Genomic DNA, 16466 nt, shown 5'->3' with positions numbered 1-16466 from the left:
CAAAAAATGTCAAAAAGATTTTACTAGCAAAGATGAAAGCAGTTGTGCTTTTAAAAGTCTATGTTTCCTTACCCCGGCTGGAAAATAATAGCTGTAATTGATATTTTAAAATCCTTACAAACCGAATCTAAGAGGTCGAACATACCGAAGAGTTCTTACGTTTGAAATCGAAAATGCTGACGATTTATTACGTGGAAAACTCAATAAACCGAACAGACTCAACATAGCTTGAATTGACTCGAGCAAACACGAAATAATCCTTAAAACGCGTTCATGTTTTGACACTGGAACTATGAATTGAAATTATGATACGAAGTTGCGTGTTGGGAGGGTAACCCCCCCCCCGCTGACAATAACTGTCGAATCACCTCACCCCGGGTTGTGCAAAACAAGAACAATTAAAACAACTGTATGTCGTGTTTCAGTGTTCAACAGCTGTTTCAGAAGAAAGAGATCAGCATTGATTTTGATGGTGACTTGAAGCAGGAATATAGTGAGTAAATAATAGACAGTACACCATAGTAGGTGTCAGCAACAGAAACTAATGTCAAACAGTCAAAAGCAACAAGAAATCATCCAATATCCGCCTTAACCATACCTAACCACTTTAATTGCCGCCAAACGGAGGGGCTATAATTGATCTCATCGTATTGTTTTTTTTTTACAATTTAAGGAATGCGAATTGAATTTGAGCGCTCTCTTTAAAGATCTGTTCACAATTTTTAAAGTTTTTTGACGTGAAGGAGAAGTCAAATTGGAGTAGTGGTTTTAGGCATGTCGGATTAATAAACATGGCAAAAAAGCACCAGATGTTTAGGGCGTGTTTAGAACTGATTTAAAAGCTGGTCGTGAGCGTGGATTTTTTTCGTCAAATTAACTTCAGTTTTTATTATTTTTTCTATCCAATGTTATTACAATGCAATAAATTTGTTCTAAGTATGGATAATTTCATTTACCTCGAGCCTTCATTTGGCTGCTCTTGACAATTTTTATGACTTGAACACATAATGCTACCATAAAATATCAGTGAAGCGTTAATTTTTACCAATTTTTCTTGTGCCTGATTTTTTAGAGATTTGTCACCAGGTCTTAATAATAGCCGGTCCTGTCAGTCAGTAGTGAGGTTTAACCGAGTCTGTTTAATTGTTAACTAATAGTTTTTGTAATTGTCAATACTTATTATGACTTCGATACTAATCCAAGAGTTATCCAAAAAATTTATGGACTTTCTGAGTGTTGCTCCCCCGGATCTGAGTCACATACACTTTCAGCACTGAATCATAGTAATTCCATTTTGATTTTTACTCTGTCAAGAGTTCTGATCGTGGCACTTATTAGACATCTCATGGTAAAATTCATGATAAAATTCTGAATTCTCTCTGAACTTAATGACCCTTTTTTCTGTAAAAACTATGTATAAGGATGTGCTGGTTGTAGTCTGCACATCATGGGAATCAGCTTTGGGAATCATGGGAATCAGCTTTGGGAAACATCTTTGCTCAACTCATTTCTAATGGTTTTTGGTAAAAAAAACGCTATCGGCCATGTAAAAATCAAATTGCTATTAACTAATTTGTTATCAACATACTTTGGAAGTATTATAAAAAAAATGTTCCAATAACATTTAAATAACATGTTTTCCAGTTTGTTTTAGCTTTCTCTATTAGTTTGTTCATTCTGCACTCCTCATTCTGCATTCCTCATTCTCCATTCCCATTTTGTCGAGAAAATTATATTCACTGCATGATGGTACTCGATACCTGCTTCCTGAACTGGATTCGCCGACGGCAGTTGTCAACACAAGTCCGCCAGGAAGAGCTGCTATCATCTCGAATTGTGAACGTTGCAGACATCGGAAGGTTCACAGATGCCGAACAATACACAGGTTGAAAACAAATCTTCCACAGAACCCAAAATTTGCTAGCATCAGTGAAAAAACATGAAATTCACTAAAAGCAAAATCAAACGCGCAAGTGGAATTTGACAAAGAGGTTAAAAATAAAACTAAAGATTAGGTTGAAAATAAGTAATTTGAAGCAACATTAAATTGCAAAATTCACACTTCATTCTAATAGCAAGCAAAATTTTGTTATAGAACAAACTGCGGTGCAGGTTAAAAGATAGCCGACTACAGTCTAGCGAACTGCTCTCAAACTCCAAACGTCCAAGCACGAAGCAAAGACTGATTACCGAGATCACTGAGTCCGAAATTAACTTAATTAACTTAACAGTCCTTAATTAACTCTATACCCCGTCAGGACGAAAACTCGAATAGGACAAGACTGAAAATCGGTCCAGCAAATAATCACAGAAAAATGAACGCAGGACCAATTTAATTGCTACAGATTTTGTTCGAGAGCAATTCATCAACAGTGAAAAAGGTTCTCAAGTTCAGACCAGTGCATACAAAATGTTAAAATTAGCAATGATGATATCAAGTGGAAAATGAAGCAGTGTGGTTTTCTTATACAACAAACAAATTCACGAAAACAAATTTATCATGTAAAGTGCTCCTAGACTTCAATTTAGCTGCAATTTTTTTGCTGCACTTATAGTTTCAGTTATACTTTTAGTTATAAATGACCTAAAAACAGAAATGACGTCGCGCACACAAATTTTAAAATTTTAACTTCAAAGCAGTAGAAGTCCCTGGAGTCATTGAAAAGGGCAAGTCCAAGAAGTTGAATCTGAGTTAAATCGATCAGAAATGTCTGCTTTCTGTCTGAGACTGATCTTGGTTTGTTCTAATTCACGATGATCACCTTCTAATTCTCATTCACATTCCCATTCTAATTCAAATTGATCAGAAATTATATATATATATATATATATAATATATATATATATATATATATATATATATATATATATATATATATATATATATATATATATATATATATATATATATATATAATCATAACCATAATCTGAGACTGACGACACCCGCGCCCGACAACACCCGCGCACGACGACACTCGCGCCCGACGACACCCTCGCCCGACGACACCGAAGGGCCAAATCCCTATTACTAATACTACTACTACTATTCTAATTCTCATTCACATTCACATTTTAATTCAAATTGATCAGAAATTATATATTTGTTTCGCTCCATCACCTCCTGTACCTGCACCAACCTGCACCAACCCCCCCCCCCCCACCATACTGCCCCACCTTACTCCCCCCACCTTACTCCCCCCTTCGCTAAATAAAGCTTCCGTACCTTCTCTCTAACATTTGAGGATTACCTGTACGTTAATTATGAAGTCGTACCTGTCAATGTCACCTCTGTTCACGGTTCGAGGGGATGGCAACTTTTTCCACGGCACCTGTGTTCAAGCGCGCCAACGGCTACTTTGCTAAAGGTTGCAGGTACCGTTTACCTGATTTGTAAATTTTTTAAAAACTGCTAAAACTGCACCCCCGCCCTCCCCCCGCCTCGACAGCGCGATCCCGATCCATTCACCATTCCATTGACCACAGATCTTCCATTTACCATTCTATTTGCCGCAGATCTTCCGTTCGCCGCAGAATGCTGCAGAATGCGGCAAAACAGCATTTTCATGCTCAACGAAATGTTGAATTCGAAAATTTCGTTTTTTTCTCGAGAAACTCTATGAACATTATGAAGAACTCAAAACGTAATGTACATCCTAATTTCAGAAAAAAAATTTGCTTTCTGGGTTTATACTGCACATACTTGGCTAACAAAATACCCTTCGGTCACTCTGATTCCGTACTGAATTGTCAACTTACTATTGGAGAATACTGATTCAGTACTGAAAGTCTTTGGCACTCGGGTTCGGGCCTCTTGTAGCCCTGTCTCTTAGTACTGTCAAGGATTGTGATCGCATTTGCTCTTGCCTAATGAGGCATAATTGAATCTATGTATTGTGTTAGGTTGATATCCAACAATTTGAACCATTATGGGACTACTTGTTACCGAAAACTTAAAATCTTGTCCTTTTTCTAGATAATATTGTTCTGTTACTACAGAGTGCTTTCCTAGGCTCTCTTTTTACTCTTGATGTGATCACACTATATTAGTCAAGGGATTAGAAACAGCGTGTGGTGTTAGAGCAACTCTTTCGGTGTTTGAGAGTAGTATTTTTAAATGCGTGTAATTGAATTTGGTGTTCGCTGCCTTTTCTCTTGAGTGCCAATAAAATGAAACTCATATCTTCTAAATGAGCTTGCTGGGTTTCAATTGTCTATTAGTCGGCTAATGGCTTTTATGATTTTGGAACTACTTGTTGGCACAAAATTGTTGTCAATTTTTGGAATTTCGCCCGTGTTTGTTGTTTGTGTTGTCTGTTTAATTGCTTTAAAAGAGAAGCAGTTATTGTAAAGGTGTGTGTATTTTTCTGCAAAATTTTTGCTTGACGGTTTTTTTCTAGTGAATTTCTGCGTTTTGCGTGATCTAAATTTCTCTCTCATTCGCAATTTCGAGCAGCTGAACTCAATTGTCGGTGATTTAGTACTAAAACTCAAATGATAAGCGCGCCAAAACTGGTGCCATTTTTTCCACTTTAAATCTTAATAGTGTTATATATTAATCCAGTGTACTTCTTAGCCCCAGTCAGGCTACATTACCCCGACTGCAGCAAGCTGCAATTTATTAGAGCCCCCTTAGAGTCGTTTGAGAGCAATTTTCCCGACGTTAGTCGGTTAGGATTCTTCATTTTGTTATCATTTGTTCTAATTAATGATGGGCTTCTTTGTTGTCTAAAGAGGAAAGAGTGAATCTAATGAAAGAGGCGCACTATTTGTTTTCCTAAGCTTGTAGTTAAATTCTAAGTTTTGCCCGTAAGGATGTTCTTTGTAGAGTTCCCATTGGAGTTCTACTGAGGAATTAGCCATCTTATTTTTTGTCTTCCGATGATAAATTTAAATTTGATGTGTGTTACTCTGATACGAAATGTAGTGAACAAGTATCAGTGATTTTTTGAATTGTTCTATTTATTCATCTTCGTTTTGTTGTTTGTAACCAGAATAAATACTGTAACCAGAATGTTGTCTTGTAAGCAGAATAAATATTTTGTCTTCTGACGATAAATTTGATGTGTATTTCCGTACCGAACTCCAAGTCTATATCAGTAATAGGCAAGTCTAAATCCAAGTCTTATTTCGTTTTCCAGTACTGGGCAAGTCTTAAAAAAAGTCTTACAAGTCTGACAAGTCTTGGCCAAGACTTGGGTAACACTTGCAAGTTGATTCCCAAGTCAAACCCAACTTTTCAAAAAAATTCGAGTGAAATTTTCGAATTCAAAAAAATTTCGCAACGTGCCACGATTTTGGCATTACTTTTTGGCCACTTTCCCGGGGTGCTAGAAAATGATGCCGGGGGCATACCAAATTGATTATTGGGTGATTATTAGCCCCCCGGGAGGGTCCATTGAGGGTTTTTCAGGTGTTTTGGGCCGTTTTGAGCCATTTTTCAGCCGTTTCAGCCCCTAAAATAGCCGAAATCACCAAATTTATGTACTTTTCAGATCAGCCAAATGTCGAACTTTAACCGAGGCAAAATTGTCAAAAGGGGTGCTACTCTGAGGGTTCCCATGATAGCCCGAGGTCCCGTGGTGCGGCACCCAGTGGACCCTATTATGGCGCAAAGTCCTACAAATCTGCCCGAACAAGCGCCGAGAGATGTCCCACAATATAAACTTACTCAAGAGCCAATGTTGCCCTCTGTTAGTGCTAGTAAAACTAGTTATAATTAGCCAACTATAACTCTTTATATCACTGTTTAAATCACTGTTTATAACCCTGTTATAATATAGGTTATAATATGGGTTATAAGCGAAATGAGTTATAAAATTGTGGTCGGGGGGGTCATAGCTCCCTGGTCTTTAATTCGCGAAATATTGGTCTAAATTAGATGTCATATATATAGTTTTAAAACTTATTTCACGGGCAATTGAATGAGCTATGTCCCGTCCCGATCCGATTCGTACTTTGGTCAGTATCCTGGATTTCAAGTACCGTACCCCCGAAAAGTGAGGTGTACCTGGTGCTCGTACTCTAATAACTTTTTTTTGAGTGCACCTAGGAGGCTCGTTTTTTAATATGAGTTAGCTTATAATGTGTGCTAACTAGCATTACTACTCCGGTCAATATTGATTTCGATTTCAAGAAGTTATTAGCGAACGAGCATGAGGTACCTCATGGGTCCTAATGTCGGGGGACCCATAGCTCCCTGGTCTTTAATTCGCAAAATACTGGTCCAAATACAATGTTATATATATAGTTTTAAAACTTATTTCACGGGCAATTGAATGAGCTATGTCCCGTCCCGATCCGATTCGTACTTTGGTCAGATTCCTGGATTTCAAGTACCGTACCCCCGAAAAGTGAGGTGTACCTGGTGCTCGTACTCTAATAACTTTTTTTGAGTGCACCTAGGAGGCTCATTTTTTAATATGAGTTAGCTTATAATGTGTGCTAACTAGCGTTACTACTCCGGTCAATATTGATTTCGATTTCAAGAAGTTATTAGCGAACGAGCATGAGGTACCTCATGGGTCCTAATGTCGGGGGACCCATAGCTCCCTGGTCTTTAATTCGCGAAATACTGGTCCAAATACAATGTCATATATATAGTTTTAAAGCTTATTTCACGGGCAATTGAATGAGCTATGTCCCGTCCCGATCCGATTTGTACTTTGGTCAGAATCCTGGATTTCAAGTACCGTACCCCCGAAAAGTGAGGTGTACCTGGTGCTCGTACTCTAATAACTTTTTTTTGGGTGCACCTAGGAGGCTCATTTTTTAATATAAGTTAGCTTATTATGTGTGCTAACTAGCGTTACTACTCCGGTCAAATTTGATTTCGATTTCAAAAAGTTATCAGCGGACGAGCATGAGGTACCTCATAGGTCCTAATGCCCGTTCGGGACCTATAGTAGTGGTAGTAGTAGTAGTAGTAGTAGTAGTAGTAGTAGTAGTTCAGGCTTCTTCAATGCACGGGTTGAAGCACCCTTGTTGATCGTTATAAATGAGATATTTTCGAAATGGGGTTACAGTTTTTGCACAGGCAGCAAATTCGCCAAGTGCACATGTCAATTTCGTTAAAACTTCTAAAAAAGAATTTCCAATAAATGTCGCTGATCCGATATTTTATATTTTTGTTGTCGGTAAGGTCTGTCTGTTTGTTGACAATATTATAGAGATAGGCTGTTCTCGACCAGAAATTTTCGTCGCTTTTGAATAATCGTTTTTTCGTAAGTTTGATTTCACATTTCGCGCCTTGTCTCGTCCGATTATTGTTGTTGAAATGTATAAACTTCTCTATGGCAATGTTGTATTTATTGTTTATGAGATCACATAGTAGTAATAAGCTGTGAAGTTCAAAGTAAAAAGACAGAGGTAGAATTTTCAGTTTGATTAAACGCTCCTTATATGTGAGAGAAGAACCTATTATCCATTTCGTCGCATTTTTTTGGATTCTTTCGATGAGTACTAGATCGCATTTATTTTTGTGACTGGGCCGTCTTTACACTGTCTGCAGGGGACAGCTTCAAGTGCAGCATCCGGCTAAGTGCTACTCATTGTCCCTTATGTTCCGATCCACATCCATCGTTGCCGGATGGTGTACACGGTCCTTTTTATATTTTGTACCTCATATTTGTACCCCAGGTCGTCTACTAAAACTCTCAAAATTAAGGCAAATGAAAATCTCAAGACTCGCCAAAAGGCGGACTTTTGGTATAGGGCATCAACCCTTGCAAAACCTGCTTAGTACCAGTATTGACTTATTTCACGACACAGAAACTCTGAAAACCCGACTATCAGACATCTACTGGGAATATTTTCTGGAATACTACAACGAACTGACTTCTTGCACTTGGCATATCAGATGTGGATATCCTATTGGTACTTGTTCTGTACAGAAAACTACTCAAACTGTGACTGATTGAATTGATATGGGTCTAAAGAACCCCTGGGTTTACTCTAAAATCTATATTATTATTATTATTATTATTATTATTATTATTATTATTATTATTATTATTATTATTATTATTATTATTATTATTATTATTATTATTATTATTATTATTATTATTATTATTATTATTATTATTATTATTATTATTATTATTATTATTATTATTATTATTATTATTATTATTATTATTATTATTATTATTATTATTATTATTATTATTATTATTATTATTATTATTATTATTATTATTATTATTATCGGTCCTAATGTCGGGGGACTCATAGCTCCCTGGTCTTTAATTCGCGAAATACTGGTCCAAATACAATGTCATATATACAGTTTTAAAGCTTATTTTACGGGCAATTGAATGAGCTATATCCCGTCCCGATGCGATTTTTACTTTGGTCAGAATTCTGCATTTCAAGTACCGTACCCCCGAAAAATGAGGTAGGCCTGACGCTCGTTCTCAAATAACTTTTTTTTGAGAGCACGTAGGAAGCTGCTTTTTTAACATGGGTTAGCTTATCCTGTCTGCTAACTAACGTTTCTAGTCACGTCTAATTTGAGCCCGGTTTCGAAAAGTTCTTAGCGATCGAGTATCAGGTACATACATGGTGCTCAATCCAGGTGGTACATGCATGTGACTTTTCGGATCTATTCTTATTCCGTTGTAAACCACCCCCGACTTTGACAAAATGCATTTGCTGATCCTTGTGAATTACTTCTGTGATGAGTTTTCCGTGCCATATGAGCCCATCATGCTTCAAGTTTTTTCAGGGCATTTTCCTTATGGAGCGTAAGTGTCTCGTATAAATGACACTCCGACTCTGACTCAAAATTGTAGTGGTCTATTGAAGGACTGGTGGTCAATCTGTCTATCTCATGTTTTAGTTGTTTAATGGAAGGCCACAAGTGTCTATCGCGACTATTTTCCGGTAATCTGAATTATTAACAATGGACCATACGGCAACTGTATTTTTTTTGTCGGGTTTTTACCATTATACCTTCCTCACTCCTTTGTGATTGAGTTGTCGAAATAGGCAGCTACATATACGGTTTGCGATGTTTTTGAGACCGCTCTAATTAGTGAGGTCTCGCTGCGATTGATACTATAACTTGAGGAAAATTTTTAGGTTTTCTGACAGCGTTACTCGAAAAATTATGATTAGGACAAATTTTGAAAGTTTTTTATCATTTTTTACCGAAGTGTCGAAGCTGAAACGATTGTGGATTCTATCTACCAGCTGTTTTCTAGGGATCAGGGCCTCATCTGCGTGACACAAGAGGGTTGAGCCAGAAAGATAAAGAAGTTGCAAAAGCCGTTGATGACCGGAACCTAGCCTTCATGAAAAATCGCTTCTGGTTCTTAAAGTTCGAGAGCAAGTCAACCTTAGTTGTAAATTGCAACTTCAGTAATGCATTGGGGCTGAACAACGAGCAGCGGGTAAAAATCGAGGCAGGTTACTTCATATATGAACTTTTTTGAAAATAATGCCTTGATTTGTTTTCTGTAATTTGTCAATATATATTATATATATAGAAGGTTTCCGTTTTTTAAAGGCTGGAGACACAATTGATGTCCGAGACGTCAAAAAGAATCCCCAAACAAGCTCCTATATATGGTCAGCTCTCGTCAACGCTGTCGGCCACAAGGGATTTTGTGATGACGAGGAGCAAAAATATCTAATATCCCAAAGAAACGATAGTCAGGCAAGTGATGAGCTTTCGTTCCAGCTCAGTACTGACCCTAACCTTACAGCACTGGACCCACGCAACCAATTGATACCGGGCCCTTCCTCTGCGCACTCCTTGGTTTCTAAAAGACTGAACTTCAGGCAGTGTTTGTCGAGCGACGCAAACAACACAACAATTTTGAACCCTGATTTGAGTAATGCTGTTCACACCTCAATGCCTGATCTCGGCAATGAAGATCTCCAAAGAGTTTTGGGTGACAATGATCTGATGATAGATGAAGAGGAGGAGGTAGAGCCAGTCTCTATTGTTCGACAGGTAAAAGTGTTCGCCCTCAGATTTTTGTTTTCTAATTTATGCTGCTATTAAGGAAAGCCCTTCTTTAGACCAACAGCCAACCCTGCTACAGTTCCCTTAAGACATCAACACCAGGGATTTCCCGCAAGTCCCGTAAGACCAACGTGTCAACAGAGGGTCTAGAGGGAAATGAACTTTACAGAAAGCTGCTTGAAGCAGTGAATTATAGTGTCACGGTCCAGTCGGAATTGCGGGACACCGTCGCTGACTTGAACAATGCGGTGAAGGACCTGAAAGCATCAATCAGCTCACTTGCTAATAGAAATTACAATGAGCTGCAGAACCATGCAAATCAGCTTAAGATAATGGTCAGTTTGTAGAGATTTTGCACTTGGAAATATTTTTGAATTGTTTCTTTTAAATATTCGGTTTTCTTGAAAAGTGGTTTTCCTGGTCGGTGGTTCATAAAAACGATGTCCGATTGTTTTCTTCAGAATCAGCAGACTGCCCGTTTTGGTCTCCTGCTGCCACAGCCAAGGCAATTTGAAGAGGGATCACAACCCTCACTGCTTGTGTCCAAAGGACCGAACAAAGAGTTCGATCTAGCGACCATCACCGGCAAGTCAGCGGCCCCAATAATGCGGCAGGCAGCGAACAAGTCGTGGACGCTTGATGAACAAAAGAACTTAATTCTGTCGCCTAAGGCTAATCCAAGAAGTGGAGCACCTGCACGAAGGGACTACAGTCCAGTTCGAAAAAATCAAATGAAGGGTAAAGATGCGTTAGAATTTTCTGGAGACGTTTTGAGTTTTGAGTTGCAAAGATTTGACGGTTCTCTGGTCTCAGTGTTAATTTGTATTTTGCTATCTCCACGTTTTCTGGCGCAAAAGTATGCTGTGAATGGACCATTCTTGTTTTCTGTTATAGAACTCTTCAGACTCAAGTACAGCGAAAATTGGCTGGCTATGTAGGAGCACGCAAAAGTCAGCTACAACAACCGGGCCAATGAGCTAAAGTTAAACGAACGTAGAAGTTTTGGCAATGTTGAGACACCTGTTGAGGGAAATGAACAACCTCTACAAGAAAATATCGAAGGACTGCTTGCTTTCTGAACTCAATTCTTTCTTTCCTTCTTAAGCTCTTCACATGTCTTCTTTCTCTCAAGCACTCCTATTTTCCATGTGCTGGTTTATCTAGTTAATGCGTTCCTATAGTTGAGGACTAATTTATCAAGATTTTTCTGAGAATCAACAGATTGCAATTCTTGAATATCAATTTTGGACTGTATATTTATGCTTATCTTCTAAACAGATTTTGTTGTTCAAAAGTTAAAAAATAATAATTTTGTTTGTTCCTTTCCTCGTTGCTACGCTCAATTTTAACTATTTCAACAGCTATCAGCATTTGTTCCCTATTAGTGATGTGTTTGCTTGGTGTTTTTAATCTCTCGAAGTTTGTAGCAATAGTTTTATTTCTGTCGGTCCTTTCTATGCAGAATTTCACTGAACCGTTTCTGTTGACTGTTTCCAAATAGTTATTGATGATTAAATTTTGAACAGCGGGGAGGGGTGTCAAATCATGAAACCATGCAGACTAATATTGGAAAAAGGAGAAATTTTGTTTCTAAAAGTACGGCTCTTAGGTTCTTTTTAGTGAAGTTTTACTTTTTTTTTTTCAAAAACGTACCTCCTGTGCAGCCCTCCCGAACCCGGTAGCTCGATCTCGACAACGTTAGCCCGCCACACAGCTCAGTATCAGTAGTAATTGAAGAAATATGTTCTTTCTCATGCTTAGTTTTCATCCTATACGCTGCTTAGTCATTTTTCTTTTGTTGAAAAAAGATACGTAGTTTCCGTTCAATGCTATCGAAACAAGTTGACTGGGCCATGCTCAGCCAATGTGATCTCTATGCCGTCAAGCGTAAAGTTGAAAACTGCTATCGGAGCGCTGAATGTATAGTGCGACCTCTGTCAGAAAGGCGACTCGATCACCTTGTTGCGACGACAAAATTGTGGCGCGAAACGTACGAAACGCTTTGCTCCTCCTATGCAAACTTAGTGCCAAATTTTAAAATTGATCTTGATAAACACAACGGCTATCGTCTGCTATACGTTGGATCGGAGGATTTGAAACCATCAGCGGTAATTAAGGGTCCTGTGGGTTTTGTGAGACCAATTCCGAATGGAGTTACTGATTGGTCCGTCATGTGCTCGGAAAGAACTGGAGAAACTCTCTTGCTGGTGGGGCCAGTTCGATTTGTCAATTCAGACTGTAACCCTAATTGCGAGTACGACTACTCTAGCGTCTCGGGTGTTGTGCAATTGAGAACAAAGAAACGAATATCAAGTAATTCTGAGATTTTAGTCAAATATGGGCCCGATTTCTTCGAACAAAATTCCTGCAAATGTCAGACTTGTGAAGAATTAGAAGAGAAGGTGTTGATGGTTTTAGCAGTTTTTCTTAGTGAATTTGTCAGAGATTTTGTACAGGAGTCTGTGGCCGAAAAGAATAAATTGCCATCTATAGCTCCTGTCAAACCTAAGAAAAAAAGGTTGAGTCAGAGGGAGCTAGTGGAAATGTACAACCGAATAACCGAGGTGCCTCCTAGTGATCTTTCGGGTGACTCGTCTGCTGCAGTTTCTCAAAGTCGATATGTAATGACTCACAGAAGCTCTCCTCTAGAGGTTCTTGAATCATCTGGTAACTTGGAGCCGCATGTGGATGATAGCCCGGATGAAAGTCTGTCAGCTGATCTAGAAGTGGTCTCTGAAATTTGATCGATTGTCAATAAATTTCCCAGAGCTTCTTCTCCTCTTTGTTATCGATCCTTTGACTGTTCGTTATCAACAATACAAGAATAACCCGAAAGTCCCCAACCGATAGACGCAACTGAGTCTGCAGGAGGAACTCCGCTCTTTCCTATCAGTACTGTTACCGTGCAGCAGGCTACTGCTCTCCTGGACTTGTTCAGTTCCCGTTTCTCTCTATCGGACGAAGCCTCGATAGCTTTGTACTGTGCTACGCAAGCGCTTCTTCCAACGGATAATTGTTTGCCTTCTGGCCATTCGCTGGTGCGACAAATGAAGCGTGATCTATCGAATCAGACAAGGGCAAGTCTGAATAGTTTGAACGGCAACGTAATTATCCTCAACTTTCGCAACCAGTTAAAAAAAATTGTTCAACGAAATTTACGACAAATTTTTTATTATTCGCAGTTCAGGAGAGAAAACGTGAAACAAGACCTAAATCCGAGTATAGCACCTATCGCTTGCATTCAAAAGAGCACACTAGAACTGAATCTTCTGATGTCAACAGACGCTGTTAATATTAAGAAGTCCACGTACAAAAAAGAGTTGTGGCCTGTTTGGCTTCAATGCTCTGATATGCCACAAATTTTGCGCATGTCTCGCAAAAACATTGTTTTGTCCTGTCTCTGTGTTGGTTCTGGTGCTCCAAAATGGAATGAGATCGTTCCTCGATTAAGAGCTGAACTTTTTTCCCCAATCGAAATTTCTTCCCCGGATTTTCCGAAGATAACAACATCTTTCAATGTTAGACTTCTGGTGACCGATTTGGTTGCCAAACCCCATGTTTTAAACATGGTGCAGTTCAATGGGTACTTTGGATGCCATTTTTGTACCGCTGAAGGAATAACTATAGGAATAGCACATGCGTATTATCCCTATAATCAGTCGGGATCAATTCGAGAGACAACTTTGCATAGCCGGTACGTAGAAGCTGCAGAGCTCAGGTCAGCAACCTCATCTGCATCCTGTTTTGGTGTAAAAGGCCAGAGCGCTTTTAGCGATATCGTGTCTGGTCTTCCGCTAACAGCGCCCATAGATTATATGCATTGCATTTTGCTGGGAGTGTTTCCAGAATTGTTAAAGCATTTGCTGAAAAAGATGGCCCCAACTTACCGAAAAGAAATTAACGATTTGGTTCCTTCTCTAACTTGCCCATGAGAACTCATTACCTATTCTCGCAAAATCCGATCGCTTGATGAAATAAACCAATTTAAAGCCAATGAATTTTTCAACTGGTTTTTTATCTGAGTCCCGTAGTTTTTTGGAAACGAATTCCCAAATTTTTGTATGACTATTTATTAAGTTTTGTGTTTGGCGTTCGGTTGTTGCTTGAATCCAGTAAAGAAGAAGATGTTGTAGTTGCTGAACGTCTATTGAATAAGTTTTGCTCTAGCGTGGTTGATATTTTTGATGGAAATGAACGAGTAGAAACCATCAATGTCCACTCCCTTCGCCATCTACCTACGCAAGTTTGCAGATTTGGGCCGCTTTTTTCTTTCTCGGCGATGAGTTTTGAATCTGCAAATAGGATTTTAGGCGAAGTATTCACAGGATCGCATCACGAATGCGAAGTTGTTTGTCGACGTTTCTTACAAAGACAGCGTTTGCTTGATCTTCATAATAAGTCTGCGGAGAGTGTTTTCGGCGGATTGGTCAGACAACTGCTTGGCCAAGAAAATTTTAATAAATCAGACTTTTCAGCGTTCATGCTGGAAACGGAAAAATTGAAAAAATGGGTCGTCTTCTATATCCAGAGGCAACATTTCTGAATTGTCTATTGGTAAATAAAATTTATTTCGACTCCCCTGCTTATTCTCGTGCACCTTTTTCTGGCAAATGCAACAGCTTTGTTCGTTATAAAAGGAAAAACGTCGAGTATTTTGGACAAATTCTTTATTTTATAATACTTCCAAATGCGGCTTCTGATAGAACGATTTTTGCCAGTGTTGCTGAATTTGATGTTGTGCAAGAAGTGGGCCCTGTGACAGGTTTCTTTTATTTAATCAGAAAAACTGAGCGTGAAGATCTGATTAATGTAGACTCTTTATCCAAAGTGTTCTGTGTTTCAATAGCTGGAGAGTGTTTTGCGATGATACTTTGCAATGCATTTGATCATTCTTAGTCTGTTTTCGGAATGTTAATTAAATTGTAAATGTTAGATTCTGTCCTCAAAAGTTTTTCAAAAATCTTGAGTTATAATTAACGAGTTACAAAATTTAAAAAAAGTTGCCCAAAACTTTAATTGGCTTGTTTTTTGTTGCTTGAAGCTATTACACAAGTAATGGTTTCGTATGTTTAGATTCATAACGCAAGTTGTGGGTCGTCACATTCGATTGGAATTTCTTTGAGATCTATATTTTCATTCTTGTGGTATAAATTTCAAAACATATGCTCGAAATCAAATTACTTTCCTCCTGTTGCCTGAAGCTATTACACAAGTAATGGATTCTAATGTTTAGGCTCATAACGCAAGTTATGGGTCGTCACATTCCGGTTTGAATCTCTTTGGGATATATGTTAAATCTTGAAGTATAAATTTTAAACTTTTTGCACAAAATCTAATAACTTTATTCTAGTTGCCTGAAGCTATTACACAAGTAATGGTTTCGAATGTTTAGACTCATAACGCAAGTTGTGGGTCGTCACATTCAATTTGAATTTCTTTGAGATATGTATTTTCATTCTTGTGGTATAAATTTCAAAACATATGCTTAAAATCAAACTAATTTCCTCCTGTGGCCTGAAGCCATTGCACAAGTAATGGTTTCTAGTGTTTAGGCTCATAACGCAAGTTATGGGTTGTCACATTCCGGTTTGAATTCCTTTGAGATATATACTTTCATTCTTGTGGTATAGATTTCAAACATATGCTTGAAATCAAATTACTTTCCTCCTGTTGCCTGAAGCTATTACACAAGTAATGGTTTCTAGTGTTTAGGCTCATAACGCAAGTTATGGGTTGTCACATGCCGGTTTGAATTCCTTTGAGAAATATATTTTTATTCTTGTGGTATAAATTTCAAAACATATGCTTGAAATCAAATTACTTTCCTCCTGCTGCCTGAAGCTATTACACAAGTAATGGTTTCTAGTGTTTAGGCTCATAACGCAAGTTATGGGTCGTCACATTCCGCTTTGAATCTCTTTGGGATATATGTTAGATCTTGAAGTATAAATTTTAAACTTTTTGCCCAAAATCTAATAACTTTCTTCTAGTTGCCTGAAGCTATTACACAAGTAATGGTTTCGAATGTTTAGACTCATAACGCAAGTTGTGGGTCGTCACATTCAATTTGAATTTCTTTGAAATATATATTTTCATTCTTGTATAAATTTCAAATCATATGCTTAAAATCTAATTACTTTCCTCCTGTTGCCTGAAGCTATTACACAAGTAATGGTTTCTAGTGTTTAGGCTCATAACGCAAGTTTTGGGTCGTCACATTCCGGTTTGAATCTCTTTGGGATATATGTTAAATCTTGAAGTATAAATTTTAAACTACTTGCATTAAATCTAATAACTTTCTTCTAGTTGCCTGAAGGTATTACACAAGTAATGGTTTCGAATGTTTAGACTCATAACGCAAGTTGTGGGTCGTCACATTCAATTTCACTTTCTTTGAGATATGTATTTTCATTCTTGTGGTATAAATTTCAAAACATATGCGTAAATCAAACTAATTTCCTCCTGTGGCCTGAAGCTATTGCAAAAGTAATGG

At 38.1% G+C, this 16466-nt stretch overlaps 1 protein-coding gene across 2 annotated transcripts in view; it reads left to right on the top strand.

The window, feature by feature from the left end:
- Window positions 1–16466, top strand: part of LOC142351496 (uncharacterized) — a 95821-nt gene that overhangs the window by 33855 nt on the left and 45500 nt on the right. The window contains exons 6-7 of one of the 2 annotated variants that reach the window (XM_075403543.1): window positions 426–493; window positions 1645–1858. In XM_075403543.1, the coding sequence (XP_075259658.1) occupies window positions 426–493; window positions 1645–1667 (91 nt within the window). In that variant the 3' untranslated portion in view covers window positions 1668–1858. Of the gene's footprint in view, window positions 1–425; window positions 494–1644; window positions 1859–16466 lie in introns of those variants that run through there. The other variant, XM_075403542.1, reaches the window with a different exon arrangement.

Source organism: Convolutriloba macropyga, chromosome 13 (assembly GCF_964194025.1).
Source record: "Convolutriloba macropyga chromosome 13, txConMacr16.3, whole genome shotgun sequence".
NCBI classification, from domain to species: Eukaryota; Metazoa; Xenacoelomorpha; order Acoela; family Convolutidae; genus Convolutriloba; species Convolutriloba macropyga.
This window is presented reverse-complemented; position numbering and strand designations above follow the sequence as displayed.